Source organism: Motacilla alba, chromosome 5 (genome assembly GCF_015832195.1).
Source record: "Motacilla alba alba isolate MOTALB_02 chromosome 5, Motacilla_alba_V1.0_pri, whole genome shotgun sequence".
NCBI lineage: Eukaryota > Metazoa > Chordata > Aves > Passeriformes > Motacillidae > Motacilla > Motacilla alba.
The window spans coordinates 18,628,090-18,653,789 of NC_052020.1; the positions used below are offsets into that span (position 1 = coordinate 18,628,090).

Here is a 25,700-nt window from a genome sequence, read left to right on the forward strand (position 1 = left end):
TGCGCCGCGTCCCCGCCGGCGGCCGCCATGGCGCGGCCAGCGCGGGGTCCTTGCTCGGGGGCTTCTTTTGGGGGGCCGCGCGGGCGCCTGCGGAGCGCTCGGCATCTCCCGGCCGTGGGCACCGAGCCGAGCCCCGGCGGGCGGGATGGAGAGGCCGCTGCTCTGCCCCCGGCCCGGGAGCCGCAGGGACTGCAGGAGATGCGGGTGCGCCCCGGGGACGAATAGCCAGGCTGGGCGCGGGTGGCCGCGCGACTGCATATGCCCGCGCCTGGGGCGATCGAGGCGGCCAATCCCACGGCAGGGGCCGCGGGCGGGGCACGGGGGCTCGCTGAAGCCGCCCCCCGGCGCTGGGGGCGTGCCCGGTTATTTCTGCTCAGGCAGTCAGCGGGGCAGCCCGGCGCGGTCGGGGGGCGGGGGGAAGATGGCGGCGTCCCTGTGGCTGAGCGGCGGCGGGGAGCGGCTGCTGCGGCTGCTGCGGGCCGGGCGCTCGGCGCTGGGAGCGGGGCTCTCCCTGCCCGCCCGGGCAGGATGGAGGCACCTGCACGGCACCTGGGAGCTGCTGGGTGAGTGGCGGGCGGGTGCCCTCTTCTAGGTGTGTCTGCGAGGACATCCGGCGGAGAGAAGGTTGAGAGTGGTTGCGGTGGGTTGACCCTGGCTGGATGTCAGGCACTCAGCCAAGCTCCCCTGCAGCTCCCCTCCGCACATGGGTAGGGGAGAGAAAATACAGCAGAAGGTTCACGTACTGGAAGAAGGACAGCGAGACACCACTGGTCCATTACTGTCGTGGGCAGAGCAGACTCGATTTGGGGATATTAATTGAGTTTATTGCCCATCAGAATCAAAGAGGGGAAAAAACCCCCAAACCACCTTTCCTTCACCCTGCTCTGCCTCCTCCCTTCCCTTCCAGCTGCGCAGGGGGACGGGGACGGGGGTTACGGTCAGTTCACCCCGTGTTGTTAATGCCGCTGCTCGGGGAGAGGAGCCCGAGCCCTTGCCCTGCTCCAGCGTGGGCTCCCTCCCGCGGGACGCAGCCCCTCCGTGGGCTTCTCCTGCGCGAACCCTTCCCGCGGCTCTCCACGGGCTGGGCGAGAGGCGAAGGGAGCTGCGGTGCCCGGGGCTCCCGGGGCGGAGAGGCGAGCGGGGCCCGCGGTGTGCCGGGCACCGCCTGAGCAGGGGCCCCTGGGCAGCCGCTCTGCACGGGAGGGTGTTCGCTTTGGTCTCTACAGGTCTCTGTGCACCTCGGGATGTGTATGGGCTGGGAGGAGAACTCGGAGAGACGTGCGAGAGTTGTTAAAGGTCTAGAAAGGAAGAAATTGAAATCTACAGAGGAAAATAAATTAAGCCTTCAAATATGAAAATATTTTGTTGTGGATAAGGAAAAAGTTCTCACCATTGAAAATAGGAATGTGTTTTTGAAGTGGAAGTATAGCTAAGCACTGAAAAAGAAATTTATTTGGTTGTTTGGTAATCCCACCACATTTCTGTCATCTTACTCTCCTGGTAATGTTTCAAGTAACTGGAGAATAGTGTGTGATGTATCTTTTATGTTATTCTATTTGGTTTTTTAATGAAAAAATAGAATTTATTAATTGCATGTCCAGCATCCTTTCCTACATAGACGTTAAGGTGTGAAGTTATGGCACCACCCTTTGAAGATGTATTTTTCAGGAGTTTGTTGTTACACGATTATCAGGCAGATCATTTACCCTTCCATGTTTTCCTCTGTCTCTAAGAGATGTGGGAGGAGTTATGGATCCTGAAATGAAATGTGGTCTTTCCCTACTTGCTCTGTAAGTTACAACTTGTCTAACATTTAAACAATGATCAGGTGCATTGTCATGAGGTCCTGGTGTGATGCTGATCATGAAATACCTGAACTCTTTGAGGTTTAAGTGCGCTTACAAAAAAGTGAGCTTTCATTAACTTTGTGTAATAAAACTCAGTGGTTGTTCAGAGCCAGTTTCATCATTGTGGTTTAGACCTTGACATCCCCTTCTTTCCAGCGCCGGTTGCCTTTGCTGCTTTGCAGTATGAAAATATGTTCCTTTGTAAAACCAGCTATGTGTGATACAGGGAGGTCTGTCCCTTTCTTGAAATAATTGTTATTGTTTCCAGATTTTATTAGAAAAAGCTTGCTTCTTTCTACCTATAGTATAGGTAGAAATAGTATGCAAATATAATGCACATTAAACTGCTTCTAAATTGGTCATATTATTGAACTCCTTAAATAACTGCTGTCTACAGTCCTCCCAGACAATCTATTGTGTTTATTTTATGTTGAGAGTACTTAATATATAGCTGGAATTAAGTTTCTAAATTTGGATATGCAAATGACTAATATCTTTTAATTCCTTACAGTAAGCTTTAAAGTGTTAGGGTGGATAGATCACACCTTTAACTCATCCAGGCTTTCCTCATTCAACCCTTCTAGTCTACTTACAGCTTTCCAAAGTGGTGTGTATTTTGATGACACCATTTTTCTTAACTTCATTGTTGCCTCTAAAATTAAAGACAAGAAGTCATAACTTCTCTGGTAGAATACAGCTCATTTGGACATAAAACTCACCCTCCTAGTTTGACAATGTAAATTTAAGTAAATTTTACTTGAACATTGCTTTTATTTCTTTGCTTTTCTGTTTCTGAAAAAGCCACTATTTGAAGTATTGGTTCATGTGGATCTGGTTTATCATTTCACATGAGTTTTTCGTTTCTTTCTATGTTTCTGTCCTTGCTTGTGGTGCTGGTAGAGGAAATGTTGTTTTACATAATTAAAACAATGCATTGAGAATGGAATTTCTAATTTGTTGGTCACAGAGAAAGAGGAAAAAGGAAAAATAGAATAGAATGAACTCTTTGGTAAAGTGTGTCAATTTTTCTTTGTTTTTAATGTTTCATAACCTTATCATTGGTGTTAAGTTGCAGTACATTTTTCAATTCTCTACTGACTACAGAGTGTGTGTAGGAAGTTATGAAAATCTTTCTGGTGGGACAGACTAAATTTGCATTGAATCCCCTCATGGAGAGAGAAGGCAGCAGAAATGTTGCCAGACTGGACAGTTAAAACATGTCACCAAGAACAAATTCTCTTGGATATGCAGAGAGCTGTCTTTAAAATAGCAATCTCTTGTTTGTGTAAAGTTTATTTGGGTTCTTTTTAAATCTTCCTCCTTTTATATTCACATAATTGAAGTGTAATAACATAGTTGCTGTTGATAGAAGTAAAAATCAGTGGGTGGTGACTGGAAGTACAGAAGTTTTGCTTGCTTATGGTTCTAAATTCTGATTTGCCATGAGCTTAGTCTTTGAGATTCTGTGCAAATTGCCAGAACTTTTTGCTGACCCACAATTGCAACGCAACAATATTTACTTCCCAAGGTGCTTGTAAGGGCTACCTGTACAGTGCAAGTAACTTATGTAAATGCAGTGATTCCTCTTACTGTCCCCCTTTTTAATTTAATGAAGGCAAATAATATTTGGTGAAGGTAATTCTACATTGTAAGGTTGCTTTTCTTTGAGGAGGCACATTGAAGCCTGGCTTGTGTGTGGTCATTAACTCAAACAGCTTTGACTCTTGTTGTGGCTGGTGTTCTCGTGTATCTCATGCTGAAAAAGGCTCTGAACTTCTCTGAGCGTGGGCCTCTCTGGACATGAGCATTAAATGAGTGCACTGGGTCCTGTCTTCTACTTTGTATCCTGCTCTATTTATTTGTCCATTTCATGGCTAGGTGCTGCTGGAGTTCTTCTTCTGACTTATGAAAGGCCCAGAATGGATTGTGTGTTTTGTAGTAGTTGCTCATAACATTGAAGGGAAAATGTTACAGTGGCACAAATTTGTTGCTCAGCTCTGTATTTGTACCAAAGTACAAAGCATATTCTGGGAAATGGACCAAGTAGCTCTTCATGGAAGAGAAATGTGAACCACCATGTTTAAAAATTAATTTTTCCTCATTGAAAAATCATTTTCACTTTTTAAAAGTGAAAATGGGATCATTTTCACTTTTTAAAATGTGGTCTGTCCACTAGTTCTCAATAAACCTAGATATTTGTGGGATATGACTTCAAAATAATGTTTTTATTGTCAAAGTCAGACTTGTCAATTTAGACTAATGAAACTGAGAGCACTTCTTTGCATCCTATGATGTATCATATAACATATAATGTTTTCTACTTGCTGTTATTGAGAAGTATTATTTTTGGGTAAATATGTATAGTATAAGACAATTGTTAACTCACACTTTAATTTGTCAGTCATACTTCAAATACTACAAAACTTTATTTGGGAAATGAACACAGATAAGCGTTCACATACATAACATAGTTCATTTTTCTGTTTATTAGTCCTAGATGAGAAGTTGCAGGAAACTTTTTAAAGAAAGTGCATAGGGGTAATTCAGATGGGAATTGTGAGTGTTACAAGGAACATCGTCTGGATACATTTCTAAACATGACAGTCGGGAATAAAATTAAACGGAAACTGCCATGGAAAGACTGAGACAAAAAAATGTGCATTTGCTCATGCAGTCTTCTGGGAACATCAGCCATGCAATTGAGTTCATTTCTGCAAAAACTCAAGTGGTTTTGGTAGCATGATCCTGATTGTGTTGCTGTCTTGGGGGCTTTAGGGAATAACTAACTTTCTGCTCTTGCTGTGTTTTAAAATGTCAGGATCATTGAGCTCTGCCAAGGTAATTTAAGGTTTGCTACAGTGTTTCCATGTCACATTAAAAAAAAATTAGAGCAGTTTGGGTTGGAAGTGACCTTTAAAGGTCATCTAGTCCATCCCCCCCTTGCGATCAGCAGGGCCCTCTTCAAATAGACCAGGTTTCTGAGAACCCCATCCTACCTCCCAGTGATGGGGCATCCACCCCCACTCTGGGCAGCCTGTTTCTATGTTTCACCTCTGTCATTGTAAAAATCTTCCTTACAGCCGGTCTAAATCCTCCTTTTTTCAATTCAAACCACTACCCCTTGTTCCGTTGCTGTTGGCCCAATTAAGAAGTCTGTCCCCATCTCTCTTAAATACCCCTTTGAAAAACTGCAATAAGGCCTCCCTGGAACCTTCTCTTCTTCAGACTGAACAACCTCAACTCTCTTGATGTTTGTTCATGTAAGAGGAGCTTCCTCCCTCATAATTTTTGTGGCTGTCCTCTGGACCCCCTCCAACACATGCATGCCTTTCCTGAGGATTCAGGAGCTGGATGCATTTCTCCAGGTGGGATCTCACCAGAGCAGAATAGAGGCAGAATCGCTGCCCTTGACCTGCTGGCCATGCTGATTTTGTGTCCCAGGCTATGTTTGCCTTCTAGGCTGTGAGCCACAACCTGCCATATCACAGCTTTTCATCTGCCAGTGCCTTTAACAGATTTGTCACCAGTGTCCGTGGGGGCATTGAGATGATGACCACTACCCTGTGGATCCAACCCATTCCTCAGCCATGAAACAGTCCACCCATCAGCTCCTTATCATCTCCTTATCATCAATTTACAGAGATCAATGGTGTAAGTCCAGGGAGATGACATCCGTAGCCCTTCTTTGTTCACTGGTGGAGTCATTCTATCCTATGAAGCCACTAGATTGGTCAGGCAGGGCTTGCCCTTGGTGAAGCTGTTTTGGCTGTCCTGAATCACCTTCCTGTTCTCCATATGCCTTAGCACAGCTTTTGGAAAAAAAAGGGGCAAGGAAAAAAACTAGAAGAATTTTGAGCTGAAAAGCGGATAATAAGGAAAAACCAGAAAAATTATTAATTTCTAAGGTTTTTTAGCTGTTTCTGACTACTCCAAGCAATACAGCAATTGGGAGAAATGTTAGTTGTTTCCCATAGACTGATAACAATCATTAATGCTGGGTGTTAGAGAAAAGGGAATATGAAGCAGAAATAACCTTTGCCATTGTATACAATGTACCTTCTATGTGTCTATTTCTGTTCTGTAACTGAACACAAATTCAGACATAATAGTTCAAGAAAGAGCCTCAAAAATCAGGTACTGGAAAGCTGCTTTTACAAAATTGATCTAGAAAGATGCTTTTTTTTGGCTCATAAGTTTATTTAAAAGTTCAGAAAGGTAGTATCTCTCATATTAATGTTCTCTTTGGTGTAGAGGATCAGATGACAAGAGGGGTAATTTGCTGTGAAGCCAAGCTCTGAGCTGTGTCCTGAGCTCTGCCCTCGGAAGAATCCCCCTAACATGGCACACAGTTGCTGTTACACAGTGCTGCTTCTGCATATGGGTTTACTGAGCCAAGACAAAATCACTTAAACTTGAAATCAAGGAATTTCTGCAAACTAGATATAGTTTTATAGAAAAAGGATAAATAAACATTAAAAAACTTTATCAGTGAAAAAGGTGGATCGTCAGCATCTGCAATACTAGGATCACAAAGGCTTTATTAATTTAAGATATGCCTTAATCTGGAAAAAATTCCACAGCCTGAGTCAAAGAGGAGAGGGATGACAGGGAAAGGAGGATGTATTTTGAGATGATGAACAAAACTTCAGGTCTAAGAATTCAGGGTTTGTGAATTTCCATTTCTCTTGTAATGTGCCTTTTTTCCTTTGAGCTCTTTGGTGGCCATGCTTGTATGTAAGCTTAAAAAAAGTGCATCATAGTGAATCTTTTGTTCAATTATCTTTCATGCACTTTTAGTTTCTTTTGTGTTAAGCAGTTAAGCTAGAAAAAAATTATACAGAAAAAGTACTCAGTTGAGATAACCACATGCTTGTTTTGCAGGTACACCTGGTATTAAAGTTCTTATGCCTGCACTTTCTCCAACAATGGAAGAAGGAAACATTGTGAAATGGTTAAAAAAGGAAGGTAAGGTAGTGTTTTCTGTGGTCACATTTTCTGTAATTTTTCAGCTATGTAAATCTACTCTGTAAAAATAAGATAATTCTTAATAAAGAAGATAAAAATAAGAGAAATAAAAAATAAGACAATTCTTCCTGGTTATAGATCAGTATTTTGAAGCAAAGTATTTGGTGTGTGGATGCTGTCATCATGAACTATACCTGCTTTGAAATTGTTCATTCTTGAAGTGGTTTTTTGCTTGTCTTCCAAAAGGTTGCATTGATCATATTTTTGAAAAATATCATTAGGCTCTTTCAGGATGTGAGTGTGTGTGCTATTTTTAATTCCCAGTGTTGTCATGCTGCTCAGTAGCTTTGGAAGTCTGAGAGCCATTGACTTTGGGGAGGGTCTCTTTCATTATTCTGTTGTGTTATGGAATACCATGAAAGATATGGTATTTTTGAGTATCTTTTAACAGTGCACTATAATTAGGATATTATAAAACTGAGAGAAATTTCAATTTCTTTCATAACTCTAATACCAAATGGGGAAATTTTTCCCTAAAAGAACCAAACTGAAAACCAACCTACTCATCCAAAAAAAGCCTGAGCTCTGTGCTCTGACAACTATGTGCTTCTGCTAAAATATTTTGGAGCAACTAGATAAAAAGTCTGGATAAAAGTCAAGTTTTGTCTTCACATAGGTTGTATGTAAATGAAAAATGATCTGTAGAAGAGTTGGCAGTTCCTGTTCTGTCAGAGACCTTTGTCCCGTTTACTCCTGCCCTGTCCTTTCTTCAATTTAATACTAAACCTGAGTTTTGACTGTAGTTTTGGATTCCATATAGCTATTGTGCATTGTAGGCTTTTGGATAGCAGTAGGAATATATCTTGTTCACAGGCATTTTTAGATTTCCTGAAGAGACGAATACATCTGGAGAAAAGAAAATATCTAAAAACTTATTATCTTTGACAGACACAATTTGGATAGCTAAATGTGTTTTGACTATTGTGCCTAGATAAGCCTTTTCCTTTGGCTTATCCTTTTAAGTGTTGATACAGCTTCCATTATTGTGTTACTGGAGAGCTTTGCTTTCCTACATTTTGAATACATTTTGAGAGGTGGCTGGAAGACAGCTTCTTGCTCCAGTAGTGGACTTGGCCTTTAGCTTATGAAACTTTTAGTAAGAATTTCTGCAGAATTTACTGGGAACAATTCAGAAGTTTATGTCAATTTTAAAAATTGCACCAGTGTTCTTGAAACTTGAAGCTTCAGTTAATCAAGTCCAAGATGATGCAGAGAGGAAAGAATGATCCAAAGTCCTTTTTACGTTTGTTAGTTGTCAATAGTTGTAAAATTTAAATATCAACAGCAACCTGTTTTACAGTAATTATAGCATTCAAAATTGCAAGAGATAACAAAGAGAGCATGGTAGGAGTTGAAGTAGATTCCAGTTTGCTCCCAACATGAATGAATCTACTTTCCTCATAAAAAAGTGTTAGAATGTAAAAGCTATACAATGGTTTTTCTGAGTCTTTCCACTAGCCTTCCATCGCAAAAGAAAAAAAAAGCTTCACACTTATTTTAATTAAATTAAAACCAAATCCTAATTGATTATTAGACTTTGAAAGAAAACTATGTTAGTATTTTTATTGCTCTTTTTTCTATTTAGAAAGAAGACCAAGCCCAAATATAGTATTTTGTCTTATTGGCCACATCTATGACCATAATTAGCTCCTATCAATACTTTTTTTTTTTCCCTCTAAAGAGTCTTGACAATAAAAATAAAGACAATATTAAGATAAATTTTGAAGAAAATAGTGAAGCAATTTACTGTTTACACACCTCCCTGCAAGGAATGCTCTTAACTGCTTAATTCTCTAGAGTGTTTGCCATGTAAAAGCAGTATTATTGCTGAATATGAACGTTTGACAATCTGATGTCCAAGGAAATAAATATTTTTAAGCAGTTGACAGAAGTAAGCTGCTTGCGTGTAAAATGTTTTTCCTGCTGTATAACCAGAAGGGGTCAGTATAATACTATGTTGATAGTGTTTCTGTTCTTTGTGTAAGTCTCAAATGTTTTCATTTCATGGTTTCACAGGATGGACAGATAATTTCACTACTACAGAAGGGAAAGCACTGAATTTAATTGATAGCTTTACTTTTCCTTCTCATTGTTAATGCAGTTTCATGTTGATTCCTGTGGGTAATAAAGTCATTCTCATAATGATAAAACTATATTTCTAAAAACTTGTATTTATTATGTATGAATTTAGTGTTGATGAAAGCTGGTAGACTGACAGCCCAGGAGACCAAAATCCTCTTGTTAGTGTGGGCAGAAAACAGAATATACAACAGTGCTGGCAGCATCCACATGCAGTGTAACTCTGCTACATTTTGAGACATCAGCTCCAGGGACTTCAGTATCTGTGTTCAGTCAACTCTGATTTTATTTGCAACATTAAGAAATGCAGTTTGTATCTTGTGATTTGGATACTTGTCTGTCAGTAGTTGAACAGAGCACTGAAGCTATTGGATTCCAATTGGATCTCCTGGAAGGAAAACTCTGCTTCAGTAGAGACCCTAACCATTCAGCTTAGCTATGGGAATTTAATCATTAAAACCGAATCAAAAACAAAGAAACAAAAAACCCCCAAAACAAACTAACTGAAAAACCCTGAACCCCACCAAATTTTTTCAAGGGCATGAGATATATATATATATATATATATATATATATATATATATATATATATATATATTTATTTATTTCAGAGAGCTCTGATTCAGGCAACTTCTGTTGCAAATAGTGCTTAAAGTGTAAGAGCAAAGATATGGTTTGCAAAAGTGTTCTTTCTAATCTTAATTATTGGAAAAACTGATTTGTAACTGACATCAAACTGAGCATTGATTAGGAGCTATCACAAATATTGTAATCTCTATTGAAAGTAACTATGGTCCTTTCTATTGCACTTGGATACTGAAACACACACAGGACTTGAATGCTGCAGCAAAGTGAATTCTTACACTGCATTTATTCAACCGCCTTTCAAATTTGTGGTAACTTTATGGTTGCAGCAATGAAAGGAAAGCAAAACAAAAACTGTAGTGGAAAAGTGGTTTATCCAGTTCTCAGAAGACTTTCCCTGTTGCCCTCCCTGTGCAAGACGAAGTTAGTTTTCTGTGAACAGCTTCAGGTACCCAAGTTGAGGTGTGATGTGTGACAAACACGTGGATGAAGGTATTTGCTTGGCTGGCCTACCCTGCTGGAGGCACTGCTGTTGGTCTCTGAGCACTGAGATTTCTTTTTAATAGTGCAGAACACTTACAGTCTGATGGCAGATTAAGATACAGAGTTAACTTCCTTTCTGCTTGCCAATCTTAGCTCTGTAAATTACAGAATTTGCCCAACAGTTTGATTTCTTAACAGCTGAGGAGTACTTGCCTAATGATCTGATATATGGCCTACTTGAATTAATGATCCAGTGAAATTAAAACACTCATATAGAGCCTAGAGTTTTGACTTCCTCTTATAAACTGTTCATGCTCTAGTTATTGCAAAGTGGAATGTGGCTGTTAGATTATTACATTAAAAAAATCAAGTATACTTCTCTACCAATTTCTGTAATAGGAATGTTTATGACTTACAAAACTATGTAGGTAACTGAGCTTGTGATGTCTTTATTCAACACAAATGAGGTACAACACCTCGTTTTCCCTTTCTAATTCATGTAGTCCTGAAACAGGAGATTAATTTTTTATAGTGTTGTCCCTTACCTAAATGTAGGTGGTAACCTGCTCTAGGTTTTAATTCTGCACCTTAAGCACAATAGAGTGATATCTGCAGTTAAGCTAAATGCTGAGACAGGTAATGCTGTTGCAGTGTTTCTGGTAATGGGGAAATATTAGAATTTTACTTCATGGGAAATTGTAGGGAAATTTTAGGCTTGTATGTGTTGGTTTTATAAAGAAAAAAAAGCTGCATTTTGTTGGAAGCCAAAGCATTCAACTACCTAACAGTTTTTAATGTAATGTCAGTTTTAATGTTGGACATCTAGGCAGTATTGATTTGTTGAAATAATCCAGACAAATAATATCTTTATCATCTGCTAGCAGATACAGATATTCCTCAAAAGCAGAGGAAGAGTATGCTTCAGAATTAATCTTGGATTTGTGTAATGTAGCGAAAGCAATTTCTAGCACTTGTGCATATTTTTATTTCAGAAAGTAAGTATGAATGAATGCTTGAAAAGACCTTTCTGAACTATATAGGAGATTAAGCAAGCTTGCAGCTGTGCTTTCCCAAAGACGTGAAAATTCCTGAGCTTTATTTGAATTTCATTAATAGTGTGACACCAGTTACTGAACTATGATACCATTGTCTTAAGTAGTTTTAGATAGCTTGCTGGTGGCTAGCAGTGAATATGGAAGGCTCAGTATTTTATTCATGGCAGTGCTACTGAGTATGGGGTTCTGGAAATAAATTTCATTATGTGTGTACTTCCTCTTGGAAAGCCTGCTGAAAACATCAGTACTGGGAACGTGTCAGTGTTCTGCCACAGCAGTTTGTAGTTCTTGAATCTTGGTGATTTTACTTGGAAGGGAAAAATCTAATATGATAAGTAATGGTGGGGGGATCAACTAGCTATAAAATATATTAAGGAATACAAAATAACTCTATTATATGGTGAATATCTATATTCCATGGTTAAACAAATCTGAAAGGAAGTTTAGGGTAAGTATTCTTAATTTCTGTTGTATTTTGCAGGTGACACAGTGAATGTTGGAGATGCACTGTGTGAAATTGAAACGGACAAAGCAGTGGTTACCATGGAATCAAGTGATGATGGCATATTGGCTAAAATACTGGTAGGAATCCTGCATTTCTCAGTAGGGTGTTATAACTTCAGACTGTTCTTTAGCATATTGCCTCAAAAACTAGTTTAGATAGCTAAATTTTTGCTCAGCATTCAGGAAAATGGACTTGCTTGTATTCCTGGGGAGAAATAATTGCTCTATTTGTGCCACATGTGTACCAGACTATTGGTACGTGGTACATGATTCTGTGTATATTTAATGGATTTTCACTTAACCTGCTGTTTTGTATTTTTTACACCTGGTGAATTATGTCCATGAAATGTTGTAGTTTATGACACCTCTTACTCTGAGTTATAGGAAAACAGTTAACAATGAGTTGGAATCTGGAATTTTGGGTGGTACTTTACCCAGGATGTGTCATCTCTGTGCTAGGTTGTCTTGTGCTAGTCATTCAAGGTGGCATGTTACACAACCTGGGCTGACACAGAGAACAATTCTTGGAGGAAATAATTTCCTCTATCAAAATTAGATTGATTAAGCTTTATAGAAAGAACAAGAACTGGGATGAGTAGGAAATTTTCTGAAGCAGTCTCAGCTGGTGGAGTATTTCAGCTGTTTCTTCTCTCCCTCCACAATAGTTAAACAACAGGGTGAATTGCAAGAATTTGGGAAAAAATTAATAAAAATGAGAGATGAGTACTTTCAGTAAATATTTGGTTAGGGAGGTCTCATCTAGGGCACGTCTACCCATGAGGTGTGGGTCACATAATCATACAAATTAGGCATGCTGGTATTAATTGCAATCCAGCTACTTAGGAACAGCAGAATGGGCACGAGTACAAACCGGTTCCTGGAACCGTGAGAAAATTCTACCCTATGCTCAGTGGGACGTGTTTGGGCTGCTATTACAAAAGCTTTTTGGATTGGTATATTAGACTTCCTATCTCTGCTACAGCTGCGTTTTCTTACATCAGCATGTATTTGCACAGTTATCCACAGTTATCCTTGCAAAAATAGTAAAGGGAGTGTGGTTTCCTGTGTAGCAGCATTTGAAAAGCAATGCTCTATTTGGTATCTTCCATTTTTGTACAAGCAAAGGCAACATCCTTTGCAACAGTGAAAGTCTCAAGATAACTGGGGGGCTGGAGTAGGGAGGAGAGGGGATGGAGTAGGGAGGAGAGGGGATGTAAGATGGAACTCAGCTGGAAATGAAGTCTATCAGGGCTTACAAAAACCATCATTAGTCTTCAGTTCTACAGGATAACTTGCATTTAAGCACTAGTGTATATAGATGAGAGTTTTTAACTTTTTTTCCTTCTTTTAATTGTGTTGCTAAATTGGTGTTCAACTATGGAACAACACATTTAATAGGTTTCAGAGGATCTGCTCTGCCATGCCAGGATGAAGTCTCAAATCAGACGTATTTTTTAATCTGTGTTTAGTCGCCATGTAGTTATTTAATAATTGCTGGGCAATGCTTTCACTATTTTAAAATATCTCTTCTTCAGTTTTGAATATTTCTGAAAATCAGTTTGCCTCTGATAGCCTTGACAAAATCTTGTGCAACCTATTCTGCATTTGCAGACACTGCTTTGTTAGATAGTGTGAGGGGGAGATACAGGGATTCTCTCTGTCAAAAGTATTAAAGACTTAATCCTAGAGAGATTAAATTGAAGTTTGCTTAGCTTCTTTAATAATAATTCATGATGGCTGCAAGTAACATTAGTATTTCAGAAGCTGTGGTTTTTTTTGTTTCCTGTCTTGTATTTCAAATGCATTGCAAATTTCAAAATTTTCCTGTGTGTATTGCTCTTGTGGCACGTTTTTTGATAGATCACAGCCAGACCTTCCAGCAGATACATGATATTAGTGTCATGGAGCAGTGACATTCAGCCTTAGTTATATCCATATGATCCAGTAACAGTCCAAAGCCAAGAACTGAACCTGAGGAGGAGATGCCAGAAGGTAGAAAATAACATCTTTCAGAATAAGGGAAGAGAGGCAGCTTTGTTGGAGTAACATGAATGGATCATTATGCAAATCCCATTTTTAATGGATTCTTTTAATCCTTGGAATCTAGAAATGGTGGGCCTAAGAGTTAGAGGATAGACAGGCTTTTATTCCAGTCTCCTAAAAAGTACAGAAAAACCCTGATGTTTCAGAAACTAAAATAACAAGAGAGCAATAAGGTCAGAAATTTTCAGATTTTTTTTCCCCCTTAGCTCACGTGTGGTCCTTGGTTGTCTTTCTGCAGTGTCTGGTGGATATTTCTGCTCTGTATTAGGTGTTCAGTAGATGTTTGTGTAAGGCTTATAAAATGAGTTGTGTCAGATTTGTGGATGGGGTGATGATTCCTTATTGAAAAGATTGTCCTTCCTAAGGACAAGGGTCGATCAGAAGTTTCACATGTGATGTAGTTAATGGGAATTTAAAAATGTTTTGTGCCTCTGAGCTAGCATCTGGCTGAATTTCAGTCACTTCCTCAAAGAAATGAAACAAAAATGTGTGCCTTTTGATGCCAGCTACAATTCTGAACCATCTTGACAGAGTTCAGTATGGAAAACTTGAGTCAGATGAGCACACTGTCTGCTTAATGCTTTGGGTTTTGCATTTAAAGATAGGAGGTTCATTAGGTTAAATTAATTCAACTTCTGTAACCCTTCTTGCTTTTTCTTTACTGTATAATCTATATGTATGGTTTAGGAAGAACAGGCTAACAGTAAAATAGAAACTCATGCATATATATTTCTTCTCTGTCTGAATAGGTCTTTTAATGATCACATCTGATTCAGTGTAAAATGCAGTAAAAGATTAAATAACTGAACGAAATATTAGAAGGATAATTTCAGAATGATGAGTATTCTTTCAGTAGAGTTGTTTCTTAAATTAACACTTTTTTTTTCCTAAAATATGGCTCAATTTGGAACAAAACAGATGATGAATGATTGTTTAAGAACTGTAATTAATTGTTGAGGAATAGACTTAGAGCAGGTACAGGGTGTGCAGCTACAGGTTTTGCCCTGGGTGAGGGATGTGGTGGGAGCTCTAGAAAAGGAGCCTTGACCTGGTGCTGACCCTTTGCACAGCAAAGGGCACAGAGACCTGTGGCACCGGGCAGGTGACCAGACACTGGGACACAGCAGGAGCCAGGGACTCAGTAGGAAGACCCCAGACTATTGGCAGCACAGACTGAGGGTATGAAAGCACAGGAATTCCTTTGTGGTCCTTCCCCAGAGGCACCAGCTTGAGCTGGTTTTGTGTTACTGGGCCACAATTAAAATTGCTTTAGGGATCCAGGTGTCTGAGATTCTGCTATGAGAAACCCAGGGTCAGTCTGGTGAGGAAGACCTGTCTGAATGTGGGGGCAGGGTGTGCAGGGAGCCAGGTGAGGCACCAATGGGGCCACTCGCTTTAAAGGGGCTTTCATCCCCCCTCCTGTGGTGGGACTGTGGCTGCCAGAGTGGCTCCTGGATGGTCAGATAGGAAAGTTTCCCTAACATTAGTATCTGTTACCATTTTCTCATTCATGACCTAAATGAGAATTGGTATGGAAACTACTTTGTATAAAAATTCCCCTGTAGAATGAGCCAGCGTAAGTTCTGTCCCTTTTTCTTCCCAGTGAAGGAAATAAACATTTACTTCATTATATATTTGTTAGTGACTAAAGCACTATGCTGCGGTGGCAAAAGCCCCAAGGGAATTTTATCTCTGTTTGCTTTATCTCCAATTTTTTCTCTCTGTCATGATCACCTGTGCTTTGTTGGTTTGTTAGCAAAGCTAGGATTTTTTTGACTCTTCTTGGCTACATAGAATCATTGAATGTTTTGGTTTGTTGGGGCCCTTAAAGATCATCTTGTACCAGGGATGTCAATCACTCGATCAGGTTGTGCAGGGCCCCATCCAACCTGGCCATGGACACTTCCAGGAATAGGGCATCCACAACCCTTATAGGCAACCTGTTTTCCAGTGCTTTACCACCTTTGAGTAAAGCATTTCTTTCTAATCTAAACCTGCCCTCTTTGACTGTAAAACCATTGCCCCTTGTCCTGCCTGTATAGAAAGGCCCTCTCCCTCCCTTTTGTAAGAACCTCTTAAGCCCGGGAAAGTTGCTATAATGTCTCTCCAAAGCCTTTTTGTCTCCAGACTCAGCAACCCCATCTCTCTCAGCCTATCTTTGTAGGAGAGGTGCCTCAGCTCTCTGGTCATCTTTGTGCCCCCCTCCTCTGGACCCACTCTGAACAGCTCCATGTCTTGTTGAGAACCCCAGACCTGGACACAGCACTCCAGCTGGGGTCTCACAAAAGTGGAGTAGAGGGGCAGAATCATCTTCCTTGCTCTGTTGGCCACACTCCTGCATTTGCCTTTCTGGGCTGCAAATCCACACTGTTGGCTTGTGTCCAGCCTCTCATCCCAGCACCCTAAAGTCCTTCTATTTATTTCAGCTCTTTCTACATCTGAAATTCTAGGGTTCATTGAGGTTTATGCAGAGGTTTTCTTATTGTGAGTAATGAAAATGTAGCAGGGACTCAAAAATCCAGGAGATGAAAATTAAGCAGAATTGTAATAATTTTTCTTTTTCTATTCTAGTTCTGAGCTGCAAAGGCTGTGTGTATAAAAAGTTACTTTTATTTCTGAGTGCTAACTTTAGGTGTATGGGATTTGGGGCATAACTTAATGTTCCTCTTCTTATAATAGCAATTATAATTAATTTCAGTCTTGAAATATCTTATTAATAGTAGCAATAAAATGGGATATATCTTACTGATGAATTGTCTTTAATATGCCTGAAACTTCGATGTCTACTGGTTTTAGTCATATCAGAGCTGACAGTGTAATATGTAACCTAATGTTCTTAATTTAGGTGGAAGAAGGAAGCAAAAATGTTCGCTTGGGCTCACTAATTGGTCTGCTGGTAGAGGAAGGCCAGGACTGGAAGCAAGTTGAAATACCAGCTGATGCTGGGGGTCCACCTTCTGTGGCTCCACCAGCACCTGCACCTGCCTCAGCTCCTGCAGCTCCTTCAGTTTCAGCCCCTCCTAAACTGCAACATCAGCCTGGGAAATTGCAGTAAGTTTCTATGTTTGTTGTGAAATGGAACTCTTCATTAGATCAGTAGAACTGAACCAAGAAACATTTTTTGTCCCTTTTTACCTAATAGTAGCTGTTATTTTGAGAGTTTCAGTATGAGTGAGGAGATAAACCTTGCAGGCCTAGACTATTTCTTTGCTCATAAGCCCAGTAAGTCAATTCAAACAGCATAACATTATTAGAATTAAATGTACTTATATTCTGTCCTGCAATTAAATTAAGGATTCTAAGTTGGAAAGTTGTGCTAATACAGGATGGACAATAGTGCTTATGCATCAGATGCCAGGTGTACCTATGACTTGTTTTCTATTTATTTGAGGAGAAAAAGAAATGGCACACTCCAAACTCCTTACAATCTCTTGCATTTTCCATATTAGAAAAATATTATTCTAATATTTTCATAATGGTGGAGTGTGAAGAACTTAAACCAGTTGGTTTATGTGCTCTTTGTCAGTTTGCTTTGGATCTGTTGGTATTCTAAGCTTTGCAAACACCTTGGAGGAGGGGTCAGCTCCAGAGTGTTAGTCAGGTAGCAATAATCCATTAATCACTTTGTGTCCCAGGATATATCCTGTTTGGAGGTATCACACCTGACTTGGGCTTATTTTTTTCCCCCCCCAAACCTCATTCCCTTTTCTATCTGCTGGTCTGCTGTGTTCTGAATGCTGCCAGCATCTAGGCTTTTCTCATGCAAATGGAGGACAGCTGAGGTCATTGCCCAGGCATTACCTGTAGCAGGAGGATGATCCAAAAGGATCCTTGAAAGGATTATGTGTTTCATTTTAGTACCAAAGAACAGAAGTGCTGTTTCACTGCAACTGTTAGAGATGTATCAGCATGTTTGGAACCAAATGATCATTTATGACATGGGGTTTTTTTGGCAAGGGCTTAATGGACCATTCTTAAAATTCAATGAGGTGCAAATATAGTCTCCTTTGGGAAATAATGAATAGGAGATTTTTGTGGAAAGACTTGAAGCCAAGTATTTATTCTTTTATGAGTGTGTTGTTGCTTTGTATCTAAGAATTCTAAAACGTTTTCTCTAGATGCTGGCTTTTCTCCTCATTTCAGAAAGCAAATCATATTAAGATGCTCTGGGTACTCTGTACCAGTGTGCTGTGCTTTGTAGTTGACCAGAGAGAAATGTAGTTTCTCATGATGTACATTAATGAAATAAGTTAATCTTACTATTTAAATAATTTAAATGTTCCCCCTTATTTCTTCAGGGTTCGCTTAAGTCCTGCAGCTCGCAACATTCTGGAGACACATGGACTAGATCCAAGCAATGTTACACCTACTGGGCCTCGAGGAATCTTCACTAAAGAGTATGTAGATAATTTGGTAAACCTACAACTTTTGATATTAGAGTAACCTCCATTAGATTAAAGCTTGCTTATTAAAAAAGCCATGACTTTGTTCCATTTTTTGCTATGGATGAGTTTAGTTAAATTAGAAAAATCTGTTGAAAAGATAGGGAAAATGGGTTAGGCAGTATTTGAGGATGGCCTTAATTAGAAAAAAACCAGAACATGTATTTGTATTTAAGTCCCATCTTAAAATGGTACTGCTGTCACATTCACTGTTCACTGTCTTCAGGGAGTTCAGATATTTTGCTTTTTTTTCCCCTGTAGTTCTGTTCTGAAATCTGTCAGGATTTTAATTGTTTCATATTTTTATTAGGCTGGGGAGAGCAATGAAGTGTAATGATAAGAAATTCCACAATTCTGTTTTCCTCCCATTTTAATTTTTTCTCTATATGATTTAAATAATGCTTGTTAACCAAGCTGTGGTTTATGTTCTAGTAGTTTTTTATACCTTTTTTAGTATTGCAATATAAGGATTGGCACTCGAGCCTTTGAAGGAGAAAGTTGAGTGTAAAAAAATGTGGTAGATTCAGTGCAGTTAGCCTTGAAATGATGCATTCTCTTCACATGAGTATGTATGTTACTGGGAGTGAGGATTTTGGCAGAAATAAATGTTTTTGTTCTCAGTAAAATTATTTATTTTGATAAATACCATCATTAACTTACACAGACTTTGCTGACTGCTGTTATTTTAGTTCCATTCAGAGGCAACCAGGACCAGGTCAGTGTAACTTGGAACTGAAGCCAGAAAAGTGGCAGACAGTTTTTCAAAGCTTTTTATTTTCCTTTCCTTCCTTTGGCTGAGTTGAGATGTAATAAGGAATTGAATAGATAGAATATGCTATGTAACAGCAAATCATCAGAGAGAGTTCTTTCTTAATTATGTAAGTGTAATGGTAATTTATGATGTGTAATGAGGCTATGGCAGGTGGAAACCCTCTAGGACTTCGAGCTAACAAATTAACACTTTGTAGTTGTCATGGAGATCTAGCAAAGGTTTTCCTGTAGTTATGAGAATTATCTAGCAAAATAATTTCTTTTTAAAACTGGTTTTTTTTCATACAGATGATTTGACTATGAAATGTCAGTTTAAGATGAAGAATATCTGGGTTTTTTTAACCATTGTTTTGAAATGGGATTAATAATTCAGATGCCTGTAGACTCTTATAATATTCAGTTTGAAATTATATGTGCAGATTTTTGTAGAGAGCTGCTGCAGATATTCAGGGAAATGTTCCCTTTGCTGCACTCACCAGATTACAAGCAAGAAAGATAGCGAGTTACATAAGCAAGCAAGATTCTTTCCCCCAACTTTCTATCTTTAAATTCAATTCACTGTAAAACTTGCAACAGCACTTGGAACTTCAACTCTACTGGTGTTCTCTGTCATGACCCTCTCACTTAGTAGGCCAATACTTTATTTTATTTATCTGTATACTTTTATTTATTCATATTTCTCTTATGTGTCCAAGGCTGAATTACTGTTGTTTTTTTCCTGCCTGTTTTGTGGTTGGTTTTGTGTGTGATTTTTTTTAATGGAATGGCAGGGTTTTTTATTTGTTATTTCTAAGTAATATCCTCTTATGTCACTTAATATAATTTTCTTCAAGAATGTCCTTGAAATGTGCTAGAAAATTGGTGTGCCAGTACAAAGTAACTCTCAAATTCTGTCGACGATTGTACCATGTTTCTACTCATCAGCTCAGACACTGTTTGGGAGGGCTATATTAAAATTGATTGCTTCAGTTACTACTGCCCTTTCCCATTCTATTTCACAGTGGTCTAGGGATTTATAAATGCAGCCATGAAAAGGCTGGTTATTGAGAACTATGTTTTTTCTGAGGCCCTGTTGCTCCCAGTTGCTGTTAAGTCAGTGTGTCTTGGGATCTCTGAGCGCTCAGGCACTTTCAGCTTGCAGAAAATGCACAGCACACCCATGGAGTGCTGTTTTTCTGGAGATGAAATTCATGTGCATGTATTGAGTATGAACTGACCCTGGGATCTCTGCTGCGTGCAATTTGTTAGCTGCTATATGGGAGGAATGGGTTCCTTCTACAATGATAGTGCAATAAATCTGATACATGGAAGTTTCTGATGTGCTCTGAATCTCACTGACCATTCTTGCAGGAAATGTGTGAATTGAGTAAACAGGTGTAAACACGTGGAAAGAGAATATGAAACATATGAAAGGGGTTGGGTGCAATTTAGTAACAGTTACTGCTACCACAGGAAGCTTGTGTCAATCCAGGCATCTCTTGTTGCACTGTTGGATCCTCAGTGATTCTTAGGCGTCTGTGTAACCTAACTTGTATCAAGAAAATATATTTTGAACACATAAAATTCAGTTTGCTTTCACCATTTTTTCGGTTTTGGGTAACATGAAGTAAAAAGACTACACGCTTCTGTAGTAGTGGTAAACTAAAGGGTAACAGAGTTGCCAGAATCTGCTTATTTCTAATAATAACAGTTTTATAAGGTATATTTTTGTTTAATAAATGTTTACTAAACTTTCATATCTTTTCTGCAAAGTAGGCCACTCTTTGATGTTTGTTGCCTCTCTTCTCTTCCTCTTTACTGACCCATGTTGATAGAAATTTATGGAGTTATTGGAAAGGTGTGACCAACCCTTCCTTTTCCATTTGTAATAAAATATCTATTTACCTGACTTTTACTATTTACCTGACTTTTACTTAAACCTGTTTAATTTTATGTGCTTTGATGTGCCTCTTCTAACTCTGCTTATATTCAGGCTTGCAGTGTTGCAACCATGACAGTCATAACACTGCTGTACCTGTTTTTCTTAACCAGTTAAATAATTTGGAATTGATGGGGGGAACTCTATTCATATGTATGTATAACAAATACATGTGAACTTTGATTTTTATATATGTCTTTTGTACAAGTTAGTTTCAGAAAGTCTTGGGTGAATATTTCCATCTAAAAATAAGCTAATTTTGGCAATACATTTTCCAATTAACATACTAAAAACCACCAAAACCAGATGGTCTCTCCTATGACTGCCAAGTGCAAGCCCTTAACAAATTTTTGGTAGCTTCTAAATGTTAACCAAAAAGCTTGCATTATGTCACGCAGTTACTTTTTATGCCTCAAATTGTAATGGTAGGGAATGATTTTCATTCTATCAAATCTAATTTTTTTCCCTGATACAGTAGTTGTGTCAAATAATAAACATTTAATTTTAAAACAAATCTTGGCCAGCATATTAATTTGGGAAAACAAGTAACAACTTTTTAATAAAGAAAAAATTTATCTTGAGCTCATTTGCTTTTTTGTTTTCAATATTGTTTGTTGAAGTATGTATTGAAGGTAAGAATAAATTGAAGCGAGTCAGCAATGGTTAGAGGCATTCTGCAGAGATTTTCAGTTTTTAATTCTTGCTTCTGGAGTGCTCCTTTTTAGGAAGAACTAAAAATGCATAGTATTCTGAGATTTTGTTCTTTCTATAAAGATTTAATAACAAACTCTTTGCTGTCACTCAAGAATAGTCTCTCAAGCAGTAATCCACTGAAATTGGATAGCTTTGTTAGTATTTATGGCTTGTGTTTCAAAACCTTGGAAGTGTTGTAAGGAGTCTGTTTTTTAATTTATTTTCGTTTCCTCTGCCAATTTGTGGAATTGAATGTTTGTGTTCTGGGTGAAGTGATAGAGATTTGTCTAGGGTATATTATACAGGCTTTTGTTAGCAGATCTGCAGAATAAAGAGAAGAGATCTACAATTGGAGTTGGCAGTGGTGGTGGAAATGCAGTTATTTCTGTTCAGCCTCATAGGTGCTGGTCTTTAGCTTGTTGCTTTATGAATGCAGTGCACCTGGAGCAGACACAGTGTCATGGCTTGGAGATGGGAGTCTCTCCTCTCTGTCATACTGTGCCCACAACAGGAACATTTTGTCTTAGCAGCTGTATCAGTAAAAAATCCTTGCAGAACGCTTTAGCTTTGTTTCTCCAGTGTGGTGTTAGGAAGTACGGGCCTGTATAACATCTATGCCTCACTCTGCAAATTTATGTCAGAAAGGTGCAGAGAAATGAGTGACAAATGGAGTACTCAATTTTCTCTTAGCACTAAGTAATTACATTAAATTCAAATTATTACAAATACAACAGATGAAACAGCTTTTACTTCAGACTTTGTAGCCTGAATAAATGTACTCTCATTTAGAAGGATTGTTAGTGCAATTCAAAAATCAATTTGCATGCTTGCAGTTAGTGATGCTTGTTATGCTTCTCTAACACAAATGTTTTCTGTTAATGTATATTCAGGCCCTTTTATTTGTGGAAGTTAAGGAGAATTTGCTAAAAAGATACCACAAAGGCAAGACAAAATTAATATAATTTAATAATAATCCCCTTCTTAATGTTTGGTTTGACAGCAGAAATTTAAATGTACAGAAGTGGCTAATTAGAATGAGTGATGGAATAGTAATACTTAGGTAATCGTTAAATAGTTTCTTTGTTGTCAGTATTTCATTGTGTTTAATCACCAGGGATGCTCTCAAACTTCTGCAAGAGAAGCAGAAAGGTAAACCCAGTGAATTGAAACCTGTGGTTTCTCCAGCTCCTGCTGCAGTGCCTTCTCCTTCACAAGCAACAGCTGTGACTTCTTATCCAAGGCCAGCAATTCCACCAGTTTCCACACCAGGACAACCTGCTGCACTGGTAACACTTTTGCTAAGATTTCAGCATTTCAGCTGAAATATTCAGCTACAGCTGAATAGTGCAAAAGCCGCTTCAGTAGCTCTGAGATTTCTAGATTTAGAGAGAGGAAGGAAACTAAGGCCACCCAGATGTCAAGCTCAGGGATGTGCAGTTTTTAGTATGTTTCAGTGATTCTAAGGCAATGTAATTAAAACTGTGAAATCCTTGAAATTCTGGTCTGCATACTATTTTGTATAGCTTGCAAATGGAAGTGATGAAAAAATTTATATTGCAGGCCTTGGAGAAACTAGAATGATTCATTTTTACTGTACTTGATTTGCTTGCTTTCCTGCAAGATGTGAGTGTCCATTAATGAGTTGTCAAGGAGTGAGGAAGGCAAAGGCTTCTTGGTGGTTGCCTTGGAGAGTAATTGTGCAAACTCTAGAACCTAAGTAAGTTTCTATGTTAAATTGAAATGTTAGAAATACCAGAAAATATTTTTTAAAGAAGAAATGCCCTTGATGATATAGACATCAGTAGAAATTGAAAAGGTTTTGTGAAAAATATTTTCTGGCTCTAGAACTAAATTTGGTGTATCTTTTTAGTCTGAAGTTTACAATGTAAGTACAATTCATAATATTCAGAAAATGCTGCCCTTTTTTTTTGCACTGTACAAAGAGCCAAACAGCTCAAAAGCTCAGACTTAGATCCATTACAGAATAAAATGTTTCTATGATTGCACCAGAACATACATATTGCAATTTGTGTGTTGAGTACTATTGAATATGTACTAAGGATTCTATGAATCCTTATATGTTCAAGGGACGTGTGCTAAAGATTAAGTATACAGAATAATGTTTTACAGAATCATTTATCTTCTTGCTTTCTGTAGTCACTAATATTTGAAGAGATTTCTTGCAAGTTGACCTGCTTCTAGGAAGAAGTTGGCCATTGAAACATTGTTGGATATATCTGGAAGGAGAGGGAAGAATAACAAAAGATACAGTAAAGCCTGTCTTAAGTGAATTGAAAAAGCAGTAGTTCACCGAGGAAGTGTTCTTTTATAATGTAAATGGAGCAAAGCATAATCTGAGCAATATGCCAAGCCTGGAAGATGGAATAGTGCTTATATACTCTGTCTGAAAAGAAATGCCTCAATATTTGGATTTTTTTTAATGCAAGGTTAATTCTATACCGTAAAATGGAATTATTCTGTAAAACCTGTTGTGCTGATTCCAGTTAATAGGAATAGACTAGAACACTCAATGGTCTTGAACACTCATATTAATTTCAGTAGTTGGAATGTATCACTTTTGGATACCTAGGGGATAGTTGACATGGGCAGGAGTCACTGATGATGATGCATGAATGCTGGAGTACTTTCAGCACAGGGGAGCTGTGTTTGCTGTCCTGATATTTAATAAACAGTACATGATTTTTTTAGGGCACATTCACAGAAATCCCAGCTAGCAACATCCGAAGAGTTATTGCTAAGAGATTAACAGAGTCTAAAACCACCATACCTCATGCATATGCTGCTGCTGACTGTGCCATTGATGCTGTTTTGAAATTAAGAAAAGAATTGGCCAAAGGTTAGTAGTCTGATTTACTTTAACCTGTGGTAATACTAATGTGGTTATACTAATGTTTAATTTTTCCTGTTCATGTAAACTTCCCCAGGAGGTGTAGATTTTGTATAGGTAGATCACTATGCATTCAAATAGTTGGTTTTTTTCAGTATGTTGGCCTCAAGCTGTAGTTCCTGGCAATTATTGAATTGGACAACTTGTCAGGACACAGGAAGACAGAGGTGTTACATTGCCAACTCGCACATCACTCTGAAGTCTTATTTTCCACAATAACCAGGCTGCTTAAGCAGTAGTGATGCTCTGTTTGGTGATGAAGACATGCACCTCCTGGACTGGTATTAAGTCTGTGACTTGGGTAAAATAATTTAGGTCTAAGACACTTCAAGTTTTGATCTAAAGCTTCATGATTGCTGTCATGGTCTGAAAGCTTATAGGTTCAAATGGTAGCTTTCCTAAGCCATGTGAGCTCTGCATTCAGAATAACACAGCAGAATAGTTTAAATTGACATTTTTATTGCTGTACTGATTGAGAAACTGAGGCCAGCTGTTCTGTACTAGTGACTAGCCCGTGCTTGTTTATCTGTTTGTGTGGTCTAAAATTAAATTTGACAGGTATGTTCAGATTTCCTGGATGATACAGGAGCTGCTCATCCTTCCACTAGAGTTTTGAGTGACTAATTTTTAATGTAACAGTACCCAGGTCATTTTTCCTTATGGTATCTTATTCACAAATGAATGCCAAAGACATTTTCTGATGCTGATATTTTCTTTAAAGAGCAGCAGTTCATAATAAATGAACCAAAAAAGGATCTTAGTTAGGAATACTCACTTGAAATTTTTCACACCTCTCCTGCTGTTATTGATTCTTAATGAGTATTTCCTTTAAATGCAGAGGTGGAAAAGCCATATGTCTTTGCATGAAGTTGAATTACAGAGCTTGTCCTGGTAGATAATGTTTCCTCTGATGGAAATTGTGGGGTTTTCTACTATTAGAAACTTCAGTGATGCAGGGTAAAATATTACCAGAGTGGATCATTTAACTGTATTGCTGCTCTACTACTGGACAGTGACATTTTTGCTGAGGGTTAGGAATATAACTGTAGGAATATAGTATGTAAACAGAAGCCAGTGTGTATTTGATGATCAAGGTACAGGTTTGTCTGATGTGAAATTCTGTCAGTGCAGCATAGTAATTGAAAGTTCCCTTATGCTCTGTTGGAATGCTGTCTCTCTTCTTATACATAGATTACTAATCATGGCAAATGTTGCAGACCACTTATGTGGTAAGTGGATACTTGGTTCACTCCTCTAAATTTGTGATGACTTAATGTTTCACTTCATATAATCATCTATAAATTATTTTCCCTTACAAAAATATTTCTAAAGGTATGTGTGTTACAT

General features: G+C 38.6%; 1 protein-coding gene across 1 annotated transcript in view; it reads left to right on the top strand.

Moving 5' to 3' along the window:
* Positions 1-25: 25 nt before the first annotated feature.
* Positions 26-25,700, top strand: part of PDHX (pyruvate dehydrogenase complex component X) — a 36,186-nt gene continuing 10,511 nt past the window's right edge. Inside the window, exons 1-7 of the mRNA XM_038137838.1 lie at positions 26-563; positions 6,729-6,812; positions 11,556-11,656; positions 16,467-16,672; positions 17,920-18,018; positions 22,560-22,731; positions 24,155-24,302. Coding sequence (XP_037993766.1) covers positions 146-563; positions 6,729-6,812; positions 11,556-11,656; positions 16,467-16,672; positions 17,920-18,018; positions 22,560-22,731; positions 24,155-24,302 — 1,228 coding nt within the window. The 5' untranslated portion in view covers positions 26-145. The remainder of the gene's footprint in view (positions 564-6,728; positions 6,813-11,555; positions 11,657-16,466; positions 16,673-17,919; positions 18,019-22,559; positions 22,732-24,154; positions 24,303-25,700) is intronic.